This window comes from Osmia lignaria, chromosome 10, assembly GCF_051020975.1.
Source record: "Osmia lignaria lignaria isolate PbOS001 chromosome 10, iyOsmLign1, whole genome shotgun sequence".
In the NCBI taxonomy this organism is placed as follows: Eukaryota; Metazoa; Arthropoda; class Insecta; order Hymenoptera; family Megachilidae; genus Osmia; species Osmia lignaria.
Window position 1 is genome coordinate 9,532,550 of NC_135041.1, and position 25,439 is coordinate 9,557,988.

The 25,439-nt window shown below is 45.2% G+C and overlaps 1 protein-coding gene across 7 annotated transcripts in view; it reads left to right on the forward strand.

Annotated features, from left to right (window-relative positions):
- The window catches only part of mam (neurogenic protein mastermind), a 128,718-nt gene that overhangs the window by 44,645 nt on the left and 58,634 nt on the right, over positions 1–25,439 (forward strand). For 3 of the 7 annotated variants that reach the window (XR_013062916.1, XM_034339721.2, XM_034339722.2), the window contains exon 2: positions 13,487–13,534. The exons of 2 other annotated variants lie outside the window; for them this stretch is intronic. Coding sequence is in view for 4 of the 5 variants with exons in the window: in XM_034339721.2 (XP_034195612.2) it covers positions 13,487–13,534 (48 nt within the window). In the remaining variant the exon portion in view is untranslated. Of the gene's footprint in view, positions 1–13,486; positions 13,535–17,851; positions 22,588–25,439 lie in introns of those variants that run through there. 2 more of the 7 variants (XM_034339725.2, XM_034339727.2) reach the window with 1 other exon arrangement.

Genomic DNA, 25,439 nt, shown 5'->3' on the forward strand with positions numbered 1-25,439 from the left:
ATTCGGCGTGGCCGTCGACGTCCCCGAAGCTTCGATAGGATCGATAGATGCTAGAAACGCAGCCAGCCAGCCAGCCAGCCTCTGCATCTCCGGATCGCTTGGAAACTGGCTGCGCGATTCTGTGTCAGACCGGCACATCCATATAGAGGAGCACGTAGCGAGAACGCGAGGAAACGGCCCCGGCCCTCGCGAGCTGCCAGCGCGGAAACGAGCTGAATTCGTCTCAGCCGTTGGAAAAATTCGAGGCTCTCGAGGACTGCGCCAGCAATTCTTTCGGACCACGCTCGGATAACGAGCGATCTAACGCTTTCCTCTTCTCCGCTCGATGAAACGAGCGAGAATTTTAATCGCGATTGTATTGTACGCCGAGAATAATCAGGTGCCTTGCTTCCAGCTTCATGGATGAATCGATCCTACTTTGACGAAGGTGAAAATTTCATTCTATAAATAAATCTAAGAATAATATTTCTAACGAACTGCAAAGCCTATCCGGTGATTTTACCGTTTGAAAATTAATAACGAAGACTAAGTGTGGCAAAACTGATTTCAAGGTGTAACCTTCTTCGGAAGAACTTTCTCTCGGCAAACAAACGCTGTACTCGACGACTGTTGGATGAAGACGAAGAAAATCGTGTCATCTCGATATAACGATAGCGTTTCAAGGATAAAATTGACGCAGACAAAATCGTTTGTTCGAAGGATCGAAGCATTCTTTCCTCCTCGTATCACTCTGATGTAATCCCAGTGGTATTACTGTGCCAAGTGTACTCGCTAATCGACTTATCGTCTTAACGTAATCGATCTTCGCGATTCAGATGTTGTTGTAAGAGGTAGAATGGAAGCAACGGTTGAGTTTGGCAACGATCAACGGTTTGGTAATGTAATCGTTTAATCGACGCTAAGTAGGGAGGCAGAGGTGAACGAGGAAGCTGACGAAACTCATGGAAATGAGAAGGCTGTATACGTAGACGAGCAAACAATACCGTCTACAGAATTTCGATCCTAACCAGCCAAACCGAAATCAAGATCGCTTTCCTTTCGCTCGCTGGTACTGTTAACCCGAGAGTTCAACCGCACTTGCAACGATCGATCGATCGAAACGAATTTAAATATTTTCTGCAAAATCTTCTGGGTTTCTAGGATTTGGAAATTTTCATCGTTCTTAACTCCCACCTCGCATTGTGCTTTCCTATAGATACGAAGTTAGACTCTGAGCTTTGGAACTTACGACCCCCAAGTCTTATTTCGTCAAACTTAGAAGTTCTTTCTCTCTTTCTCAATTGAAATCAGGAATTTTCGATAATAATTTATCAATATCACATTCTAAATATCTTTAAATTAACTCAAAACTTTCAGATCTTCTGTTATATATGTTTTGTGTTTCGAGAACACCTATGTTAATTAGACACTCCGACTTTCAGGGAATTAACGGTCTAGCTGGAGAAGGGTAATGATGTTTTGAACGGGCGGTAAAGTTTATTGGATTGCACGTGTAAATGTGTCAATTGGCTGTAAGTGTTGTAGCGTAAGGACCAAGTATTGGTTTACATCGATTGCAGTGCAACTCTGTGACTGATTAATGTTGTGTAAGAGGGATAGGTATCCTAGATAAATTGGCAGAGTAAAGGCATATTAGATAACAGATATAAATGGAATCGATTTAACGTTTATAAAATGCACCGTAGTGCATTTATAAAATAAATGATGCATGAAATGAATTTGCAATATTTATCTATTTACAAATTTTATTACATAATTCCTGTTTTCTCCTTAATAAATGTAACTCATTAAAACATTTTTTCTTCTCTGTTACAGGTAAGTACACTATGGATTTGGTGAAAAAGCAAGCGGTGTATTTACGGTAAGATTAATGGATTTTCGTTTAGCGATAGATAATAAAATTGACACGCGGCGAACGAGAACGCGTATTCTCTCGTAAACGCGTTCCATTTTCATAGGAAAATCTTACAATTAGCAGAGGCCTGGTTTGAACACGCGTAGCTGGTCGCGCGACGAGCAACGGTGCAACGTTGACACGATGCAAGACCTGTCGAGATCAAAAGCTGCGTGCAGTGGCACACGCCTCTCACTATTGCGAAAGTTGCCTCGACGCAATTCTCGCCAGGTACATGAAACGCTCTGTCGAAGCAGATGATTTACCGTTTAGAAACTCGTAAAATCATCTGCGCCTTCTTATTCCTTTGAACGTTCAATTGATACACCTGACCAAAGTTCAGGATGATAGTTTAACCTTTCGTTATAAATCGCGCGTATATAAGTCTTCCAGAATGGGCTGTTAATTTTCATATCGTCGATGATGGATGTACAAATCTAGGATAGACGTACAAGTACTCCAAGCGTTCCATTTAAAATGACACAAACGAATATACCAAATGATTCGTGTGTACGATTTGCGAACGTGATTTCAAACCATTTAATCCGAAGAAAATATTAAGAGGCAAAGGAATTCAAGGAATTCCGCTTTCTCTGATGATTCGTTATCGTCGAACGACCGAGTTATCGTGGAAATAAAGGAACGCCTCTCTTTGAGCGTGACGCGGCGATCTTTCACTTCCGGCCGAGACGAAAGAAAGCGACAACCCGTTGACGAGTCCGGGTTCTTGCAAAATCAGTCGAGAACAAACGAAAGGAACACGAGGCTGCTCGACAACGCGTCGTTGAAAGTGAAACGATAGGGACTGTTCGAGCTTCTCGCCGGAAGGAAGAAATTTCGATGCTAAAACGGGCCTTTCTCTATCCTTTCATCTCTCTACCTGGTAACACCCTAACAAAGATCCTCCTTTGAAACGAGTATATGAAATATGTGATTAAAAATAATACAAGAGGAAACGACAAGTTTTCGAAACGTCGAGTTATTGCGCTCGATCGCGGATTCGAGCGTACCGTAGCAGGGCGTTCACGGTCCGCACCCTTTTCTCTGGAATTCCACGCGGAATTCGTGCCCCGGAGAAAGTGAAATGCCATTTCTGTCGCGAGACGAAATAAAGCAGCGCGAGGAAACGCGCCGACAATGGGCCGCGAGAGATATTCCCTCGAAGAAACCGATCGGAGTCGCTCTTAACGCTAATTTTCATAGTAATTCGAAACAAACTCCGCAACGTCTTTTTGCAGATATAAAAAGTATCCTTTGCCGAGGGCTAAAGTAACAGAGTATCGAAGTGACGAGTCGAAATTTCGTGTGAAACGAAATTGCCAAGAGCAATCGCGGCGACTTTTACCGTCGCTGTTCCTTGATTTCCTCACCGATTACAGCCCATGACCGGAGTAATGCTAGGTTCAGATAAATCGATCCTCGCGCCCTGAAATATTCACGCTCGTATCAAAGCACCGCGTAGACTGTGTGGTCTGCGGTAATCTTGCCAGCCTGGTAGACGCGTACACGTTCGTGTAAAGCCTACTCCTCATCGTGGCTCGAGCTTTTGCACAGGATGGGGCTTAATTGAACCCGTTCGATCGTTATCGAACGTACACGGTTCCACTCAATTTCTACGAACAACTCGACGATAAAACGTTCATAATTTTTCCTCGAATTCTTTTCGAACAACCCAAGTTCCACGGTATTATCTTCCATAATCCTTTCCATTTACTCAAGAAACGATACGCGAGATGTCACCAGGATATTACACCGGAAACGGAAGAAAGTTGACCGCGTGTGGCGCCTAATCAGGGAAATTTCAATGGCCGTATCAAAGGCACAAAAGGCCACGTCGTGTCGCGACTTTCGCACAATGTACGAGTGTAATCGCGCGATACCAGGCTTCGTTTGTTCGATAAACACCCGGTGATCATCGCGTTTCTCTCTCGGCTATTATTCTGCTCGATCGAGGTGTTAGAATAACGTTGAAACGACGGCAAACGATGTCGATGAGTCGAGACTGGCTCCACTTACGCAATGTCAACCCGCTAAGAAAAGCTGAATACAGGTTTCCAACCGATCCCGCCGATGAAGTCGATCCGCTTGCTTTGCAATCGGGCTACCGTAAGTACTGGTTGTGCAAATCGGAAACATTATCGTCGCTCGTTCGATTCGTACGTGCCGATTATAACGTCTACGCGTTCTCGATTCGCGAACCTGAAGAAATCTAATGATAACCGTTCGATCGTTTTATGGGATGTAATCTTTGCCTGAATGAACCCTTTCACTGCGTTCGGAGTAGTTATACGCGTGTCTTTGAAAACGTACTGTTAACGCGTTCATAATAAGGAAATTACCGGTGTTTGGTATCAGAAATTGAGCGCGGTGGAATAACGAAAAGATTCGGAATAAATATCTCTACGATCCATTCGTAGCCCTATTGTCGTTGAGCTATCGTTAGGTAGAGTTAGCTTCTTCCACGCGTCACACAATCAAGCACACACACACGCACGAAACAGGGAATTATCGGGTAACGACGCAACGGAGTCCGGTAATTTAACGACAACTAATTACGGCCCGGACCTCCTTCGACTGTTGCAACATCAATCCAATCTCTCAACCACATTCGGTAAAGCCTCATCGTTTACACGCGTTTCACCGGTAGATGCATAATTCATGCATTGTTATTACTGTTATTAACATTATTGGCGGCTTCCTTAGCAACGGGTATGGTTCGTTGAAAAATCGAATTGATCGTAACTCCGTGATTAGGGTTTTAGACGAACGGGGATGGCTAATTACTGGATTATTAAATCGCCACCCACACGGCTGGCTCGAGTGTAATGACTTCTGTGTCCCATACACGTACGTACACAGTTGTATAGCGTGGATAAGGAAGGAAGATTCTGCTTGATACGTATCTGCTTACTCTCGGGACCGAGTGAGATCTCGCGAGGAATTTGCTGAGCAATCGCTCGGGTGCTACTTCTGTTGAGACTCCAGTGTCCCAATTAATGCATACACAATTAGTATGATTCCAGAGTGTTCAAATAGAGACTTATTGTTGGAAATTATTCTTTTAATCCATTCGTTACATCGTATCGCGCTTTTCTATAGATATTAGGGATCCGTCCGGAGAGTCGGCGACGCATGGTACTCTGTATACTTTGTACCATAGAAATATTCCAAAAAATACACCACTAATTTATCGAACAACCTAATACAGTATGATTTCTTCGCCGTAAAGATGTGTCGCGTGGATGAAATGGCTGGAACATGCGACACCGGTTTCTCGCGACTATAATCCCGTCGGTTTATTGAACACGCGTGTAACATCGGAGATTCGCGCGCTTGTTGCGTGTACGCCCACGCGAGCAAGGTGAGGACAGCGTTTCCGATATATCGAAGCGGAGACGTATCATCATATTAACCGCCCACGCGACAAGATCGTCCCCATTGTTCGGCAGGGTATCGCATTAATTTCGTGAACGTATATGTATAATAATAATTGATCTGCCCACGATGGATCGTTCGTTCTCGCTTAATTACACGCGGTGGAACGTGACCCAACGCTTTTCGTGTAGTCATCCCGTCTTGTTCGTTCCAGGTGACCCTGTTCTTTTCGCGAAGGTGTTCGATCAAAGAAGACATTACCAGTTCGGATTACGGTCGAGCAGCGTTTCTTTTGCTTCTTAGCTCCTACGCGTTTCTTACCGAGCCGATACGAGCTCGTCTTGTTCCGGCGAACGTGGGAAGGCGACTAATAATGGCCTAACCAGTAAATATATTTCATTCTTTTATATCCTGGCAAAATTGAGTAAAAAGAATCAGCTCGTACTCTATTTGACAATTTCGTGAAACTTGTTACTTAAATAGGCGAGGAAGAAACTAACGAAGATTCTACTTAATGGAAGCATCAAACATTGATGCGGCAAGTTACTCAATCATCTAGTAGGACTTAGTTCGAGGTGGTTGCATTAACCATCGAGCAGGAGCGAAATTCAGCGAGCGTAGTTGGCGTCGCGTCGATGTAACTTCCATCTCGGCTACTAGTGGCAACGGCATTAGCGCGATTACACGGAAATTACGCGATACGCGTGCACCGGCAGGAAGACGAGCAAAGTTTCGTGAAACCGGCGCGCCGCCACTTGGGGCCCGGAAAACGATTATTGGCCGTTGCACACCGCCACTTTGTATGCATAGTCCGTTTCGAGAGGGAAAGTTACCTTATTTTCGGACGGCTATAGTCACCTGGCTGATTCGTTCGCGAAAGTCCTACCGTTTAGCCTCGCAAAGTAAAATTTCTATGTAATATCGAGTATCTATGTCGAATAAGAGTTAATCACGAGGACGGGGATAAGAAAGCTGTTGTTGTTTCGCGAGTACGAACCTCTCGCCGGAGTTCCAACGATGCACAGAGCTAGTTTACGAGCGGGTGAGCAAAGACGGGAGGATGTTTTATGTATTCGCAGCACGAGCATCGTTTATTGTTACACCACACCTAACGGAGAGGGCCGAAATTGATGACAATTGTGCCGCTGTAAAGAAACACACCATGGATGAATCATCTCCCGCGTTCTTTTCCGCGGCGAGGCTGACCTCTTTGTCTTTTCTGGGACCAATGACTTCACTGGTGTACCAGAATTAACCGCGATTTCTCCGGAAGACGTACCGAAAGTGTTCGTCGTTCGTTCGAGCCCGATGCCATGACGATTAATCAACCAGCTCGATCATTCGTCAAATATTCAAAGCTTTTTCTGGGTTAAATAAAAGGGTAGTCTGGAATATTTAAACGAATATTAAAAGCTAAGCGAGGAATAGTAGTTTTTTTTTCTCCGACGAAATGATGTTTATCAGAGAGGAAGGAAATCGAGCTTTCGTCTTTCACGGGGTCAGCAACGTAGCCGCACACCGCATCGTCTTTGTGACTCTTTCGTAGAGACGTCGAAAGAAGGAAAAAGGAGAGGAGACAGAGCACGATAGCCCGCCACGACGATACGATCTCTCATCAGCAACATGAAGCTAACAAAGCTCCAGTCTGGCCTTGCTGACCGATAACACGAAGCGTCGAGTATCGACCCTTTGCTCCTTTCACCGTGCAATTTCTCCCTTTACTTCCGTCAAAGAGAACGATTCCCAGCCGCTTTACCTCGTTTCGCGATCGCTTTCGAGACAGGGATATCGAACTAGATCGTTTCCTCGCTATCGCTAATAAACGTCTCGATTTCGTGTCTCTGACTAGCTTCCTTCGCTACGAATTTCATCACTGAATCAATCTGAATCGATAAGAGGTGTTAACGAAGGTTATTGAGATTGCATAACAATTAAAATTCCATCGATATACCGGTATTGCAATAATCCAACAAATAATCTCTTCACGTTTTTTTCAGTCTAACCCGACGAATGGCTAGTTTTCCATGGGAATTTGGCAACGGTTCGAAATTAAAAAATTACGATTCGCACGAGAAAGTCGTAAATATTCTATCGAGAATTAAATGGAAAATCATGTTGGTCACTGGCCATTCTCCAATCTACGATCCTTGTTCACTTTCGGGCTGTCCATCGTCTGATGCTCTCCATCGGCCACTCTCCTCTTTGTTCGTCGCCGATTGCCGAGGTTCTTTAATAACGGCACCGGTGATTTATCGACAACCACGCGAAGAGAGGTCCACTGCAGCTCCAGATTCGCAGATAGATGGACACGCTCGGAACAGGTATAAGTACATCGACCTCCGATCGATTCGGCACGCTTCTCGTTTTTATTTCATCGTTCTTCTTACGTTTTCATTTCGCCATGGTTTTCATTCAGAAATATTCGACGCACGATAAATAACGTGCTGTATATTATGATTAAATTTTTATATCCCACGAACTGTTGAACCTTTTGGTCAGCGATGGCTCGTGTAGGGTGGGATGCAATTGAAGAGAGGAAGGAAAGAGAATTGCTTAACAAAGGGTACGTTTCCGCGTCCCTTACGAAAGCAATCCGTCCGATATCGTGGTGGAATCCGCGTAAGGCACGTTGAAGAAGGAGAAGAAATTCCTTTCCCCTTGTACCCGGAAACCAGTCGAGGGAGTCCCAACAGAGGCGGTATCAGTGATCTTCTCGTGGAATTCTCGTTTGTCAGACGTCAGCCAGCTACTCGACTGACCATGACGATCGCACGAGCCCAACCACCGGGGAAACGATCGGAAATCCAAACGTTTTGTACCAACGATCGGCCTATCTGGTCCTATTAATCCAGTCTGCGGAGACCATCTCGTACGCTCGACAATATTGAGCCGCGTTATAATCGACTTACTCGTCGATTGCGAGCCTGCTTTCTCGCCTCTCGTCCATTCGAATCCCGATGAAAATCGATTATTATCGGTTCGTTCTCGCGCGATTTCTCGCCTGTCAGACTTTGGCTACTTTGCCAGGCAACCGTGCCTTTCGCGGGTCTATAAAACGAAAGGTAACTTGGCTTTTAGTAAAAATTTTATACGTAGAATTCACCGAACACACTTTGTAGCTACTGTATCGTGTGCATTTGTTAGATAAGAGTCGTCTAAACGAAGATTAATCTTATCCGTTCTCGGATCGAGATTCGCTATGGTTGAAGCGGAAAAGGAACGAAGAATAAGCGTAAATCGATCGTATAGAGCCGTAAATCGCGAATCACGCGTGCACCTGTGCATAAAGAAACATACGGTGGGTTTGCATCGCGTAATTCGAAAGAGGAAAGTCACGGGACTCGGTGCAGCCTGTGCGGAATCGCTCGTGGGTGGCATGGACCGTTCGAGCGTACAATGTGAATGCATCCACGTTGATACGCGTCGCATAAAGAGCTCCTAGGATTCCGTTACACAGAGATAGAACAGGTTACCAGTCCCGTGACACACGTTGCCGCAATATTTTCAGAGAACGTGTACGTTTTCACGCGAATTCCATCGTTACTCCTGAAACGCCGACCGGAGTAATAAGAAACGGCTTAGCCAACAGATTGCCACCTCGTCCCTAGGCCTTCTAATAAAGGCTTCTTTTCCTAACCTGACACGGCTTCCTTCGAGCCTCTTCTTCTTCAAGAGCAGAGTCTCTTTTCTATCGCTCTTCGACATTCAACCCTTCTTCGAATCCCTTTGCAACCGTATCGAATGATATTCTCTCAGTGAATCGTCACTGGGATGTTTTAATAGCATCGATAATTATTTGCAAAGTTTGCGTCGTTTTTCATTTCTTATCCGGCTGATTTTATATATATTTAAATAGTTTTGGGTATAAGGGTGAAAGATTGCATCACTGATGCCACGTGTTCGACACGCTGCATGACACGTGTTTCGATGCATCCCAAAGAATGAAATTCCCATTTCTGGGAATGCGCTATGCGTCTTTCAAATTTTAGAGAAATTTAGAAAACGACGTTGATCAGAAAAATTCTGACTATTTCAAAATTCAAGCGTCCGAAAATTGTGAGGTTCGACGGGTTAAGGTTATTCGATATGCTTTCGCAGAATAAGTCACGGTGGTATGGAATCGAAAGTGGAACGGCTTAATCCCAGCCGAAATCCATTCGCGGCAAGATTCATTCTTCGACCCTCTCGGCACAACAATGGCCGCTCTTGCTTCCGTTCCTGAACATATCATCCACCTCGTTCCGCGATCACACCGATAAATGAACTGCCTCCTCTAGGACCTGCTGATTACACGGTTTAATTAACGACTTCGTAACTTGTGCAAGACACCCGACTATCCGTTCCAGCCTTCTCGTTCAGACAGAACTGAACGGCTCTGGTGACAAGTGTAGAAACGAATTAGAAACATTAGAGAATTTTCAGGTATTTATAATTTGCTCAATAATTAGATCAAAATCTTTCGTTTTCACATATCATGTAGGTCTAACTTACCATTGATCCTACCATTACTATTTAGCAAAGATTCCATAAGCTTCAGTGGCTAATACTTCTCAATATAAAAATAATAATAAAATTAAAAAAGACACGGGATTCAGTGCAAATCGATTCGCGGGTCAAGCACCCTGTCCCTGTCCTATCGTCTTGGTTCGTTTTTCCAACAAGGTCCTCCTTCAGCCAGGGTAACAGTATCTCCAATTAAGAGCGAGGTGCCAGTCCGTTGAAGTCAATTTGTTCGAGTGGCGAGACGCCGTTAGTCCAGGGGTTAGAGACAACGTCGGGATTCACTGACAGTGGCTCGGTTGGCAACCGAAAGCTCGCCGTGTGCCGATCTCTGGTGGCCCTAGGTTGCCGGTTCTTACGCCACTGGGATCGATATCCCGGGAGGCCAAACAGTAAACAGCCGGTTGGTCAGGATGGAGCCGGTGGTGGGGCTGCATAACATGGAAGCACCTACTACCTTCACCCGCCTACGCTACGCTCTACGTACACCACCGTCGCCTACCCACCACCGACGCCGGGGGGTTGAAAGAAGGATAGAACCGCGTGGAAGAACGGGCTTAAACCCTCTGGAAAGTAGGCGCGACGCTTTCGAACCGAGAAACGTAACTGATCTCTTGTACAACTCGTATGTACGTTTAGGGGTGGTTCTTAGATATTTTCCTCTGTCATTTTCTTTGACTGTCTCATATATTCGAAAAGGATTATATTTTTCTGAAATACTTTCATTAACAAAATATATACTAATTAATATCTCTATCTTTTACTGGAAGGTAATAAGAAAACCTATCATCTATTATTTAAAAGCAATCGAGGTAAAAATCTTCTGGACTTAACTTATTCTCGAATTCCTCTCAGCTTAGCCGGAGGTGAGAGAAAGCGAGATCGTTCTTGCGAGCGACAGCCTGCAATAAATCAGACACGGCTATTAACCGAATTGGGAAAACGCATCCCTCGAGGAACGAGGTATCGGAGGGGTGGTATGGATTTCCTAGGAACACAGGGTGAAGTGGAGTCCGGAAGCGAGTCGACGATGTCGAAGGAAAAAAGCGGAAAGCTGCTTCGAGATGTATTCCCGTTTTTACCCCCACCGTTCTGCCTGGAACCGCGACGGGGGTGAGCTTTGTGAAAGAGTCTGGCCGACTGGTGGGGTTTTCGTCTTCGAGTGGTAACTGCTAAAGGTTGCCGAGGGTGGTTGATCTTCACGCGGGAACGTGATCGGCAGAAAGAGACCGGCTCTGCCTTGAAGTTCCATCAAAGTGACGAGGGGGGGTAATACGACGATACACTTTTATTCCCTTCCTCTCTTTCATTCAACCCTTCGTGGACGATTGACTTTGAACAAAATCATCGTATCGATTCGTAAATTTATAAATTCGACAAATTAATATTGTTCTATGTTCTCGACACAAAAAGCGATTATAAGGGTGGACAAAGATAAATTTCGGCAGAAACCGCGACAAAACCTAATACGGTGCTCAACTGGACGCGATTCAGCGCGAAACGTGTTAACCTCGAGCGATTTTCATTCAAAGGAGGCCGGTATCACACATTTACGAACGTAATACGGACGTGACACGCGGGTCAAAGCGTCCACGAACTCCGTTTATATTCGAGTTTCCCCTTTAAGCCTGATTCATACCTTCGCGTCGCCTTTTGATACTTGCCGTTCCTCGTTACGATGTTCCTCAACCCTTTTCATAGCTCGCGCCAAACGATCCGATTGATCGTCGTTCAATTAAAATTCATCCATCATTCGCGACTGAAATCAATCATGTATCATTCGATAAAAACACAATTTATGATTTTTATATTTAAAGATCCGCGTATGAAAATCATGAAATGTAAATCCCTGAAATTCTATGCATTTATATTGCAACGGATCGCATCTCATCTTGGAAAGTATCTTTTTTATATTCGAATCATTGTCCTACTTTTAATACATTCAACAGAACGCACCATTGTACAAGTTTTTCTTGGTATTGTATTTTTGCGCGTGTTTCGTCCGATGTTCGTACAAATCGTGCAAGATTCCGATTTTATGGCGAATATTTTCACGCGATCTCCTCTTCTCGATTCTCGTTTTTCCGTGAAAGCAATTCGTTCTCTGTGGTCGATCATCAGTTTCCTGCTTTGCATCTAGATCTACGATCTCCCCGGCGATCCATGCTCGGAGCGTGAAAAATGTCACGACCGGACGTTTATTCGGCAAGCGAGAATACTCGGATTAATCGCGCAACACGTATGTTTCGTGGATATCGAAGAAATAGGTCCCCAGATTGAAATTGCCAGCAAAAAATTCGATCATTGGATTTCAGATATTTTTCTGGGACGCAAAAAACGTAGTAAGTGTTATTTTTTAATTTATAATTAAATAATGAGTGAATTAGCTTGATATATTAAAGACTGGTATAAAATTGAAACGAAAGGTCAGGCTCTCGTGGTTGGTCGGCTTTATACCGGTATAAGTATGTAGAACAAATTTCTAATTCACCTCTTCCCGTTGCACCGTTCATTCCACGTGTAAACCATGCAGAAAACAGCGGTCTGCTAACTAGACCGTGGTGCAGCCGACGCGGGTATGGCACACGATGCTCACTTTTCGTCTTCTCGCTCCACTAAGTCGGCCACTTCGCTAGCATTTGCTCCCACGTTCGTCTTCTTCGATTTTTCTATCTTTCTACCAACTCTACGTAATTTTCCAGCGATGCATTAAAATGATCTTGTTTCAGCGTATATATAGATCATTAATAGGCAAAGGGTTAACATTCATGAATTTTATAGTTTCTCAAGATTCCTTATTCTTCTCACGTTTTATCAAGGTTGTTCCATATTTTCTGCTGCTCCCTTTTCCTCTCTTTGCACAATTTCTTTCTCTTCTCTCGTTTCGCCGTGTACCCTACTTTATCGTCGTTCATCCCTTGCGGTATTCCTCTCTCGTCTATCGTTATTCCATCCGTCCCTCTTTATCTGCCCTCTCGTCTCTTCCGCTTGTGCTCGCGCTGCTTCCACACCTCCGCTTAATAATACACACCAACCAGCCAGCCAGCCAGCCAGCCAGCCGCTACTACACAGCACACCACCGGCACCGACAGTATGGCATACCACTTTATTGATCTTCTTTCCCCGCTTTCACAGGTTTCAACCCGAATTTTCCACCACTTTATGCAAGCGTCACCCTCCTGCCCGTTTACGCGTACCCCCTGCTGCCCCATCGATTCATCCTTTCGTCGTCGATAAATCGAACGGACCTATCGGTTCGTTGCTCGACGAACGACCCCTAACCACGTCCGTCCTTCGATGACGATCAAAATCGAAAGTCGAACAGATGCATTTGATAAATGCAGCAGAGTGCATCGATTATGAAATTGATTTTAATAGGACAATACGAGTTGCATTGCGTTATATTTAAAAATAATTGATCGGAAATATTTCATAAGATCTATTCGTATCGAAAAGAATGCAACTCTGGTGACATTGCACTTGAACAAGATATCGACTCGGAATTACGCGAGTTCGTTGTCGACGTTTTGTTGCACCGCGCTGACGTAAGAAACTCTGCATTTTGTTATCAAACCGACAATAAAAAGTGGCGATAACGAGAACGCTGGTTCTCTGTATCACTAGTAGAGTCCAGTTCTTGACGCGAGGACAATGTTGTAGTTTGAAATTGTTCCATTTTCAATCGCGTTAATCGTTTCGATTTTCTTTCTGTTCCAGGTAAGTGTGCTTAGAAATTTGCTGGATCCAATCAAAGCGGATTCGCGGGTAAGTCAAAAGATTCGAAATTGTATAAAAATAATAGCGAAGATAAATGAAAACAAGCAAGATGGAGAATCTTGAATCTGTTTATTCTGACGCGTTCGATCGACAGAGAATCTTCGCGCGATACAAATGTGTCTCGTTCACGGTCAAACTTAGTCGCTTATTTCCATGGAATCTCATTTACTAGGAACGGATCTGTTTAGCCGGTGACGAGCGTGATTCAATTACGTGGATGCACGATACCGAGTCGCTCAAGAGAGCCATGCTTGTGCAAACACGCTGTCGGTCCGTGCACGCTTCTAAGGCTCTAATGAAAACAAGTAGGCGGTGGATGTCATTCCTCATCAGTGATTCTCATTAATATTCGAGCGTGGTGTGTAATTAACCAAAGGCTCATCATAAAGGATGCGAATCTGACGTTGGATCGCGATCGAGCCGGTGATTCTCTATTACGAGGGATAAATAAACGTCTCTTAACGGTGGTGGTTAATGGACCAATCGTTATTGCTTTGCGAAACAAAGATTTTTATTTCTAATTTCTATTTCTTTTCTATCATCAACCGGTTTGTTTTCTCTGTCTTTTTTAATCGTAACAGAAAACCGGTGTACGCGCCTGTTCTTCCCTCCGCGTTACACTCATTTTTATTTCCACGCGTGGTACCATTTTAAATATACGCGACTTTGGGAGATGGCTGCTCGCGAAGGCATCGCGGGCCGAATCTTTTGACAGCGCTCGTTTTCGCGTTTAATTCTCTTTTTGGCGGGCTACTCGCTTGGGAAGAGAGCTCGCGCCGCTTTTCTGCTCGCGTTAGCGAGGCGAGCAACGAACGGCACGACTCTTTGTTCGCGAAAGGAATTCGCTGACGACAGGTTTCGCTGAAATCGCGCGATTACGCGCACACCTCGAGATAAATCGAGCCGGCCCAGCGAACGAACACGGGCCGGTGGTGCGCGACGCGGCGCGAGTAATTGAAATTTGTCAAGCTTAAGAGCCCTCTTTCGCGACGAACTCTATGGAACGGTTGGCTCGTTAGCGCGAATGCCCGAGATGTAAAAATGTTTCGCGTTATGTCGCTTCCTCTTTACTGCTTCCTTTCTGAGCCACGTTCGTTCGACCCTTTCGTTGCGATCTTCTTCCTCGCGAGAAAGGCTTCTGCTCGTTTGTGAAACGTGCGATATATCAAGGGGGATGGTTTTGAATTAGATCAATGGAAACGATATAATGAACATTCTTGAAATTTTAATTAAACTTAGAAAGGAAGTGATATTTAAATTACCTTAATTTATTCATAGTCCAACGTCGATTAAAGCCAGTCAAATCGTTGAAAAATGAAAAATTAAAGTCTTCAAAGCTTCTCGATCACTTAACGGATCAAAAAGTGGTTAAAGAAAGCGTTAGAACCGCGAAATTCCCGCTAAAACGTTTCCACCGCGACCCAACAAAGCATACTAGCCAATAATTGTGCAGGATAAATGGGCGACAGAAGCAATGGGACAGAAAATCAGTCGGTTGTGTACCGTGAAGGAAGAGAGGTCGAGAGGAGTACTCTCGCATTCCGATGAACAGCAAACCCAGAAACAGGAGGGACTGGCAGGGTGACAAGTAGAGAGGAGAGAAAAAGCGAGAGAAGGTAAATCGGGGAGGAGAGAAAGAATGAGAGAGTGTGTTCTCGCAAATCAGTAGGAGGCGGCATCGACCTCGCGTCTATTCATCTCTTTCCCTCTTTCGATCTTCCCCTTCGAGCCTCCCTTTTCTCTCTTTTTCCTCGCTTCTTACTCCCGCGGAATCCTTTCTTCTGTGTGTGCATTGTGCGGATAATACCGGCGCTGGCTTCTTTCGCGTGGCTGTGGGTGAAAACGAGCCAGCAGATACCGCGAAAGTAAAAGATAAAAAAAGGAAGAACGATCGGTATTCTCTCCCACTCTCTTTTTCTCTCTTCCTCGCTTCAACCCTTTGGTTCTCTCTCTCTCTCTCTCTCTCTCTCTCTCGTTTCTTCCATACATTTTCGAAAATAGTCTAACCTAAAAATATGCGAGAGAGTAAAGATGCAAGAACTCGGCTGGCCGTGTAAGAATCCCCTTTGTTCCTCGCGATTTTTCGTCGCAAACCTGTAACGTTCCCGTTAAACATTAATGTTGTTACACTCTGGAAACTACATCCTGTCACAATTATTCGAATTAATTTCGGATGGTCGAGTTTTTCGAACAATTGTGCGATTACATTACCGCGCGAACAATTAATAATAATAAACTAAAGCAACCGGTAATGATTTAATCATTTCAAAGCAGTTTATGTTGAATTTACAACCGATGTAATTTTGTGCCGCATATAATCGATGAAAATACTCTGAAACGCGTCATCGACTCGTACAAATTACATATTTCTCTCTTTGTATCCTAATCTCCGCTTATCTTTAGTACATTCGAAATTTGTTGCTGGTTTTCGAGTTATCCCTGATCGTCGACGGATTGTGTCATCGTTGAAGAAATTTATAGTTCTTCAAATACCAATCGAGATTACGAGGAAAATTCGTCATTTAAATCGTTTGTTTGAGAAAGATTATCGCCTACATATAAAGAAACTGAAGAACGTATCGAATGTTTCAAAAGTCATTCTTCATTCTATTTCCAAGTAGTGTACAGTAGCATATAGTTATCAATTTTTATTATAAAATTAAATTTACAGAAGAAATGAACACAAAGCAAATCGAACTCATCGCACTTTCAGAATAGTTTATATTACTTGAAACGATCTAACGTCCTAGTGAACCTTAGGTAGTTACTTTAGTTACTAAAGTTCGATGTATCTTCTAGTAAGTTTCACGCGTGAAGGAATGGTTCCTGCGTAGAAAGTTCGTATCCATAGATCGAGGCGATTAGAGCATACAAGTTGGACCGTTTATCCTGAAAATTGCCAGCAACGCAACAGCCAGTATTAATTGAAACGCGACACGCGGCGTACAGTATGCAAAGAATGTAGAGTGGACGGCCATCAATTGCGCGGGTGATGCTCGCACGATACTCGGCCCGTCTTTATGATACCGTGTCGGACGTTTAATTACAAACGTTGCACCCTTGGTCTGTCGTGATATTCGTGCAATATCTGCACGCGACATCCACGTTGTTAATATTGTGTCTCGTTTCGAAGATACATATCGCGTTCAACATTAGCCGCTAACGTCATAGCGGGCTCTGATCCTTAATCATCGTACTTAGTTCGAGCAGTCGATGTAACCGTGATAATTTTTATACACGCGACAGAAATTTTACCTTGATTATCTCTTTAAGAATAATCAATTAAATAAAGCTTGAAACATTTAGTCTTCGTATTTTGTTATTGGGTCATACGGAAGAAATGAATCATTGTTCAAGAAACGAATCTTTTTATTAGAATCTTTTTGTTAGGATTCTTTTTAACATTTGGAGCACGCATGCGCAACGATTGATACGATGCGATGGATACTCAGAAATATTACAAGGAGCGCAAACAATAAAGCGTTACGCAAAAAATAATAAAAACACGGTTATCGCGTAGGCGTCAGGTTTACGGGCGATTTATATGGGTTGAGTATCACTGGCGGATTTGTAATAAGTGTAAGCGGAGCGATAGAGATGCGTCGCACTCGCAGTGGTACCGTTTGCGCGCTCTCTTCTCCTCGAATCCCGGCACACCGTGAAATCGTGATGACGCAACGGCCAAGTGTTGGTGGAGGTTCGGAGAGTGCGGACGACGTGTCGCGAATGCGCCTGTGTAAAAGCTTCGCTGCCAGCTGCACGGCAGCCGCTTAAGTCGCGCTCGTGACTCTACCGTCGAGGGTGCGGACGGTTTCTATCTTTCAAAGAAATTTTCATCGGCTAGGAATTTTAGAAATTCAAAATTCAATTACATTTATATATCAAATTATTCGCAAGAAAGAAATTACTCAATTTTTATAATTATATTTTTACTTTGAACACTGATTCTTGGGACGTTCATAGTACACCGCATACGGTCACAGTGCGTAACAATGCGTACGTTGATCGTCACTCGCGCCGCCTCGTCATTCTCACAGTTCACGGTGCATCGTATCGACTCCGTTCCCTTCGCCCGACGCCACACTCGCGCAACGTGTACAACTATCGAAACTATACATGATAGACGCGTTACGGTACAGTCACCGTTCGAGGCGATGCTTTCGGAGCGGAGGATGCGTAGTCGGTGGCATTATACGGGTGGCGTAAAACAGCTAGGCAAAGCTCCGATCGCATCGAGTAGAACTCGAATCGAATCGCAGTCAAAGTCGAAGTCGTGACGAGTCGCCTCGGCTCGACTCGGCTCAAAGACGAGTACGGCCGAACGTTTGCCTACGTGCGCGCTTCGTGCTGTTAGCGTAGCCGAACGACACGGTACGGCACGATACGATACGATTCGGGACGAGTTGGGACGAGACGAGACGAGGCGACACGAGACGATACGAGACAGGACGAGACGACACGAGACGGAACGGAATGGTGCGTGGCGAGGTGGGACGAGGCGAGGCGAAGCGAGGCGAGGCCAGTCGAACGTAGCCGAATCGAGTCGAGCCGAGTCGAATTGAGAAACGGAGTCAGTGGCTGGCGACTCTTCGGGGCGTCAGGTTCTTCGTGTGGGGTTTGTTGTTGTTTCGCGCTCCCTGCAAACCACGTGCGCAGCTTCGTGACAGCTCTGCTATCGAAGCCGTAACCGTACAACTAGACGTTCCATTCGTTGCGTACTTTTCCATTGGTGATATTCTCGAGGCAACAATACAAATCATAGAAAAATTTTATTAAAAATTAGCTTTTCGAATGAATGCTGTCAAAGAGCATCGTAACTCGAAGGTACAACCGTTTCGTTATACTAAATACGCGTTGTTGACGTATCATGGTGACAATGAGAAAATAATTTTTCAAATGTTATTACATTTGAAATAATCGCGATAATAAGCGAGTGAAATGACTCGATCGATAATTGAAATTTTTATACAACTAATAGTGTTGCTCGTTAGATTAGAAAAGCAGCGATAAGGACGGGAAAGGCGTCTGAAACTCGATGGGGTTCGTAGATATTACAACTTTAAATTTGTCACGATGACTTGGCTACGTGCCCTCGACGGTTATCGCAGCCGAGACTTTCGTTAGCAACTCTTATCTGGCTACGAGAATAACCTGACTGCACAGCGTAAATATTATGAATGCAGGAATCTTCGAATCGTGCGACGAGTTAAAATTACAATGTCCCCTAATCGTATCCGGAGCGTTGCCAACCGCAAAAAGCACACGGAAGAAAACTATATCAAGGACAAATGAAATTCGAAAAACTTATCAATTTTCTCGGTCGGACTATTAAAAGTGAGAAAGAGAGGGAGTGAGATAGGTGGGCCATATCGTTTCTTGGCAGACAGACGACAAAAAATAGAACGTTATCCCACACGAGCCAGTAACGTTGCTCTCGTAGCATCGAGTCGGCCAGCGGACAAAATAAGTGGACCGCGGCAACGAGCAAGAACGTAACGTGGGTAAATTAGTCACGAAACAGGTACGTCTGCAACAAGAAACGGAATAATAACGAGCGTGGCCGGAAGAACGTGGAAACGACAGAAGAAGAGGAAGAAGAAGAAGAAGAACAAGAAGAAGAAGAAGAAGAAGCAGAAGGAAAGGTGTACTTTTATTCGCCCGACGAACTCGCCACCGAGATAGACAACCACTGCGAAGAGATAGGAGAGGAGCAAACAGAGTGAAGCAAGAAAAGCACGAATAAAGATAGTGGAAACTGGGAGGAAGAAAGAGGGAGAGAGAGAGAGAGAGAGAGAGAGGAGCGAAGAAGGGAGTGACGAGCGAAGGAAGGAAAGGAAGGATTTAGAGAGAGGGAAGAGAGCGGAGAGATTTCTGGGCACGCGCACTCCACCTGCTAGCGTGTAGTGGCACGCGCCATACCCACCCCCTCCGCTCTGCACGTTTCGTCCTTCCCCTCCCCTTCGTCCGTCTCTTTCCGCAGTCCCTCTTTGGCGTTACCTCCTGGTTCTACCGCGACCGTCGCCACCGCCGCCGCCACTGCCACCGCCACCGCCTCCACCTCCGCCTCCGATTCTTCCCTCCCGTCCCCGTCCCCGACCTCCGACACCGACCCCGCTTCCTCACCATCGCCCCTCGTTCCGCCGTGTCTCTCCTCCCGCGGGAATCCCCTCCCGTGTTCCCCTCAACGCGTGCCGCCGTTCCAAGACCGGGACGCGCGGGAGTCAATCGCTCGCGGACTTCGATAGGACGAGCATACAGGTCCTTGGCTCTTCCTCTACTCTGTTCGACGTTTCTCTGTCCGAGCATTCGCGCCTCGTGTCGCTGGCTCGTGATTTCGTGTGTTCCACGCTTTATTCCTTCCTTCCACTGTTTCGTTACTCTATTTTTCAATCTGTCCACTCTTCTCAAGGGAGAGGCGATTCTAGAACATCGCAGAGCTGTTTCCCTGCTGCTCCGACAGAAAGCATTTAAAGGGATCGCAGGAAGATTCGTAAAGGAAAGTAGAACGGTACGTCGCGTGATCCGGTTTAGGACACGGCGCGTGAGCCATCCGTCTACAAGATACCTCGGAGCGTATGGTCGAGCTCGAATGGTCAAAGTTCGCGTTGAATTTTCACGATCGGCAACCGTGGTTCGTAATCAGGACAGAGTGGCGGGAGAAAGGAAAAGGCGAACCGTACGAGTGGAGTTGCCGGCCGATGTTTGCGTATGAAAAAATCCGCTCGTTCTCTTCCACCTCTTCCTCCTCTTCTTTCCGGCGTTCGTCTGCTGCCAGGGGGGCAACGTGCCGGCCGATCCGTGCATTGTAAACAAAGAGAACAAAGGGCCAACGGCGACAACGACGACGACGACGAGGACGAAGACGAGGAACGAGGACGGCGACAACGACCAGCAGAAGAACGTGGGAAGGGAAAAACGTAAGAAGGAGGAAGGAAAGCGAAGCAACGAGATAAAGGGTGGGGGTCTGACGCGTGCTACTACCGCCGTTACTTCCATTACAACAAAAATAGTCCAGTCTCTGTGGTGGACAAGAGATAGGGTGAAAAGAGAAGGAAGATAGTGTTGGCAGAGAATAACAACAGTAATATAAAGTTATCGTAATATATATACACGCACACGTGTGATTACGCGTACCCAGTCAGTGTTGGCCACGCACGATGCGACAGTAGTTGAAGTGGGTACTTTTCGGAGTAAACACGGCAAAAATAAATTTCAGATAAATTCGGGACGAATCGGCTGGAACGAAGCAGACAGGAAAGAAAAGAAAAGAAAAAGGAAACGATACTTTGGTAGGCGAGTTTTATTCCGGAGCAACTGTCTTTCCGTTCTCTAAAGTGACAGCAGTGACACAGAGTGGTGGTGCGCGGATCAGCTGTTCGTCGAGGAGCCGCGTTACAACACGCGTCCCTCGCCTGCTCGATCACCGACATCCTCTGCAAATTTTCCAAGCAAATTTTCCTTACCATCCGATTCGACAGTTGAAAAAGAAAAAGATCGCGCGTCTCGTCTTCGTACGTGCGTTTCGAGTCGACCTTCTCGAACCACCTGTTGACGATTTACGAGGGAAAATCGACGTCTTCGCGCTGACCAGGGCCTAACTTCCTCTCGGACGATTTAAAAAAGTAGCTGAACGATATCGTGATCGTTCGGTGTAAAAATTGTCCGACTGTCGCTGCGCTTGGTCCACCGAAGCCGAGAAAAATCATTTTCGCGATGAATTCGGTGAAGTTTTTCGAGAACATGGTCGAGTCGGACTCATGGACGCGTGTAAAAATCGTTGAAAGACATTGAGATGCAAATTCGATGCGAGTTTCACGGGCAGACGTTGTCGTTGGAGATAACGTGAAAAATATGCAACCGGAGAAACTTTGAGTGACGGTGGTGGGCGCCGAGTGTTTTTCGGTGTGAGCGTTATCGAGAGCGTTGTTTAATATACGCCTTTATCTGTCGGTCGCATCGACGGTGACAGAAAGAAGAGGCACGTTGAAGAAAAGAGAAAGAGAGACGGTAAAGTTCGGAGGTCACGGAACCGTTGGACGATATGCGGCACGCAAACTCGTTTCGACGAGCGGCTGAGAATTTCGGCTGGCTGATCCAAGCCGACGCACTCGCGTCGATCGGACACCAATAGCAACGGGAAACAGTGGTGATATGCTGGGCGGGGGACACGGCACCGTCGATTCTATTCCCGGCGTCTTTTTCTTGTCGGCGTGACGTTGGAGGAACGCGCGAGAAGAGAGTACATACACCGTACCGCGGCCGACGTTGACGCGCGCTCGCGCGTGCTAACCAACGCTGACTTCGCTGGTAATAGCTAGTCAATGTGAACGGAAGGGCATTACGTTTAAACGGGCATCGTGTGTACGTGTACAGTTGTTAAATAATAGGTGAATTCTCGGCTAAGTTGTACAGTGGAAACGAACGAAACGGACCGGACGTATTGTTTACACCTTTGATGCAGTTTGGAAGAGCGACCGAGAAGTCGGGCACCTCGGCTCTCGGGCTGGCCAACAACCGGATGATTTAGTTCAGTAACGTCGTGACTAGCGGGCCTGTTGTGTCGCGCGTGTGATACTTGTCTCGATCCTCCTCGTTGCATGCGTCGTTACGGGGCCGACGATCTTGTTGCGTGGTCGGGCGCGAAAGAAAGTTCCTTCGGTATCAGCGATTCGAGCGCCTCCAGAAAAGTGCGGAAGTGACGAGGAAAGGGAAAGTAAGCCGGTTGCGTTGGCGCGTACAGAAAAATGACCTTCAAGTTCCGTTGAGAAGAAAATCTTGCGAGTTTAATCCTGATCGAAGGAACGGTGGTGAAATATGGATCTGTAATGCAACGCGATTCGTCGAAGGAATAGATATCTTAAGTTAGTGTGTTATACCGTCAGGATATTCTAGTGAGGACAAAAGAAAGAAGATATCGTCGAAGGGGCATGGTGGGCCTCCACCAACCAGGGCCACAACAGGCCCGGGTGGCCCCCCTGTTGTAACAAGGAAATCCCTCGCTGTCGTGCAGCTCGTGCTCCATTACACTGCCTGGAATGATGGTACGTCCCTGAAAAATAATATTCTTATCTATCGCGATAGTGTCATCGGTTTGTTTTCTTCTTACGGTAGCACTTGTAGCCATAACTCCGAGCTCGCTCGATGTTTTCGCTCGTGAGTCGCGTTATTTCACGTTTTTGCTCAAACTCTTACCTTTTTTAACGATCGCCTTTTTTTTATCGTTCGAAGGTCAATCGGTTGATAACAAAGTTCAGACGCAGTCAGAAATTTGCTAAAACCCTTTAACGTTGATTGTTGTAATTAATTCTAAGCGTAATGGAGAAATTTGTACCTATCGTTCTTGGTAAATGAAGAATTACTAATTTGAAAGAATTCCAGCTTGATGAGCTGTAAAATCGAACCTCGCCAACGCGTTTACAATCCGCACTCAGATAACGCGTTATTGATTTGTAAATTTTTTTGTTCTTTATCTTTTGTCTGTTGGGAACTTGGAGCGTACACGAAATGTCAGCTGATAACGGAAGTTCCGGGACGATAAAAACGATTCGTTCCCGAAAAAACCGACGAAAGCTCGTCGGTGTATTTGTTCGATCGAATCGGACCTCTCGATTTATCGCGATCGCCACGTATTCGCCGATTTTCCAACGACACCCCGTTGAAACGCGTTCCCGCGTCTTACCCACGCATTGGTCTCTCTGGAAGATTCAAAGAAACCGGAAACGTCTGACCGTCGTAACTGTATTGCACCATGTATACCGGTTGTTTGTATTGAAATTGCGGTGCGTGTCTCTTGGAGCATAACACGAACGTATTTATTATACCGTGACTTTGTACACTCTTGCGATACTCGTCGATGATCGAATGAAAAATGTCGTTCGTATGATTTTCATTGAAAACGAAACGTTTCAAAGTTGCGCGAATAACTTTCATGAATGAAAAATTACTTTACAGATTATTAACCTCTTGTTCTACAACATCGCGTCACAGTTCAAATGTGTCAAATCCGGCTGGTACTTTTAGTATGGTTGAATATTGAGTTAAATTATAATTTTAATTTCGTTTGTCGAGGGTCGTTGAATGCATGACTGATGTTTCATTCATCTCTATTTGTTTTAAAATCCAAGCAAGGAATAGAGTTAGCTCTGACTGACGCAAGTATCGAACAAATCATAGATGAATGGGTTAATCTTGAAAATATTGAAAAATGTTGTCTGTTTTGTATACGAAAAGAGAGAAGAATGTTGAGAGCAACGCTTATTGATTTCGTCGCAGTTAGGACATTGGCTTCGCTGTCGGTTGTCCGAAGAGCGTCAAGATCGCATGCACACACGTAGAACAATAGATTGGCCGTCGTCTAACGGCATTCTGGTGGTCGGACGACCGATAATAGGGGCATCCAGTGCGAGCTCGCGGACATTCCGCGTTTTCCCCTTGTCCGGAGTGCACCGAGCGCACCGAACGGTTCCGTTGCACTAACGACCGGTTCACGAGCCGAGGCGTTACTCAAGAATCCGATGCAGAGGAAAGTATCAAATTCAATTACCTATAATTGAATTCTTTCGCGAGGTCCCGTTAAAATGACTAATTTTCGAATTGCGGTTAGTAACTGTTGGATACACTATATAGAAACGAAAAAATGACCAATTAGTTCTAGAAGCTTAATTATTCAAACGTAAACAAATTTGCGTAGTTACTTTTATTTCGAATTTCCATTGCTTGTGATTTTGAAGCATGAACGCGTATTTGCTTCGGTATCATCGTCGAAAGGGTTAATCGAGTGGTAAGAAGAACACGGCGCCGCGTGTTTTATTTTTCGCGCGAAAGGGTTGCTTAGGCGCCCCGGATTCCGGCATGTCATAACAGAGGAATGAGCTCTCCTCTCGGGTAGCCAGCTCATGGCTGCTCCACGGAATTATTTATACCGCTTGATTACACGCGTTGCGTGGAGCCGAGCAGAACCGAGTCAGACCGAAAGAGGAACGGAAGCAACCGAGAGTGCTGGCTGCGAGTTTCGAAGCACGCTGGTATCGCGCACGCATCGTTCCATCGGGCATCGATGCGAGGAATCCGGCATACTTTGGCCGCCTCTGTGATAGCGAACGAACGATAACGAGGACGAACGGTAACGAGAATCAAAGAAACTGGCCACCAATCGGCAAGAATTGATTCTTCAATTCTTTTTCTATTCTTTCGCGTTAGGACATACTGTTTTCTCACTTTTTTATTCTACAAATAATTCGTTTGTAAACTTTCGACCGTGCAAATGGTGATTGGTTTTTAATTAATGTACACTGCAACAGAATGATAACTTTATTTTTATATTCCTCTATATTGTATTTTCAAATTTAATATCGAGTAAATTTACTAGGTCGAGTGTAATTTAAAAAGCTTTCGAAATTTATTAGTGACGGACCATTGGGAATCGGCAGAATTTCGACCGGCTCGAGTAGAATCCCAGAGGATGTTTAATTACCTACCAGAGATTTATTGATTATTTCTGTGTAGTTTCGTTTGAAAATCTGATTCTTTAGTGTGTAAACATACTGACGAAATGACAAAGAAATGATTTCCAAGGATTTTTCGGAATCCAAGAACGATAAGTTGCTTCCGATTAACCGCGAAAGTGAAACACGCGCGGCCACGAGGAAACGGTATCGCCTAAATAAAGCTTTAAGGACATTTTAATATTTATGGACGCGAGAGGGTCTCGTCTCGGTCGCTCCAGTTCGCGAATGCACGAGCAGTAATAAACCTGTTTGCCCGGCGCAGTGTAATTTATTTTAGAAACACGTGGGTGGCTATCGAGAGAACAAATTTATTCCGTTGATCCGCGAAAAAGATGATAACGCTTCGAAATCCGTGATAGCTTACCGTGGAAGTGTTTCTTCTCTCC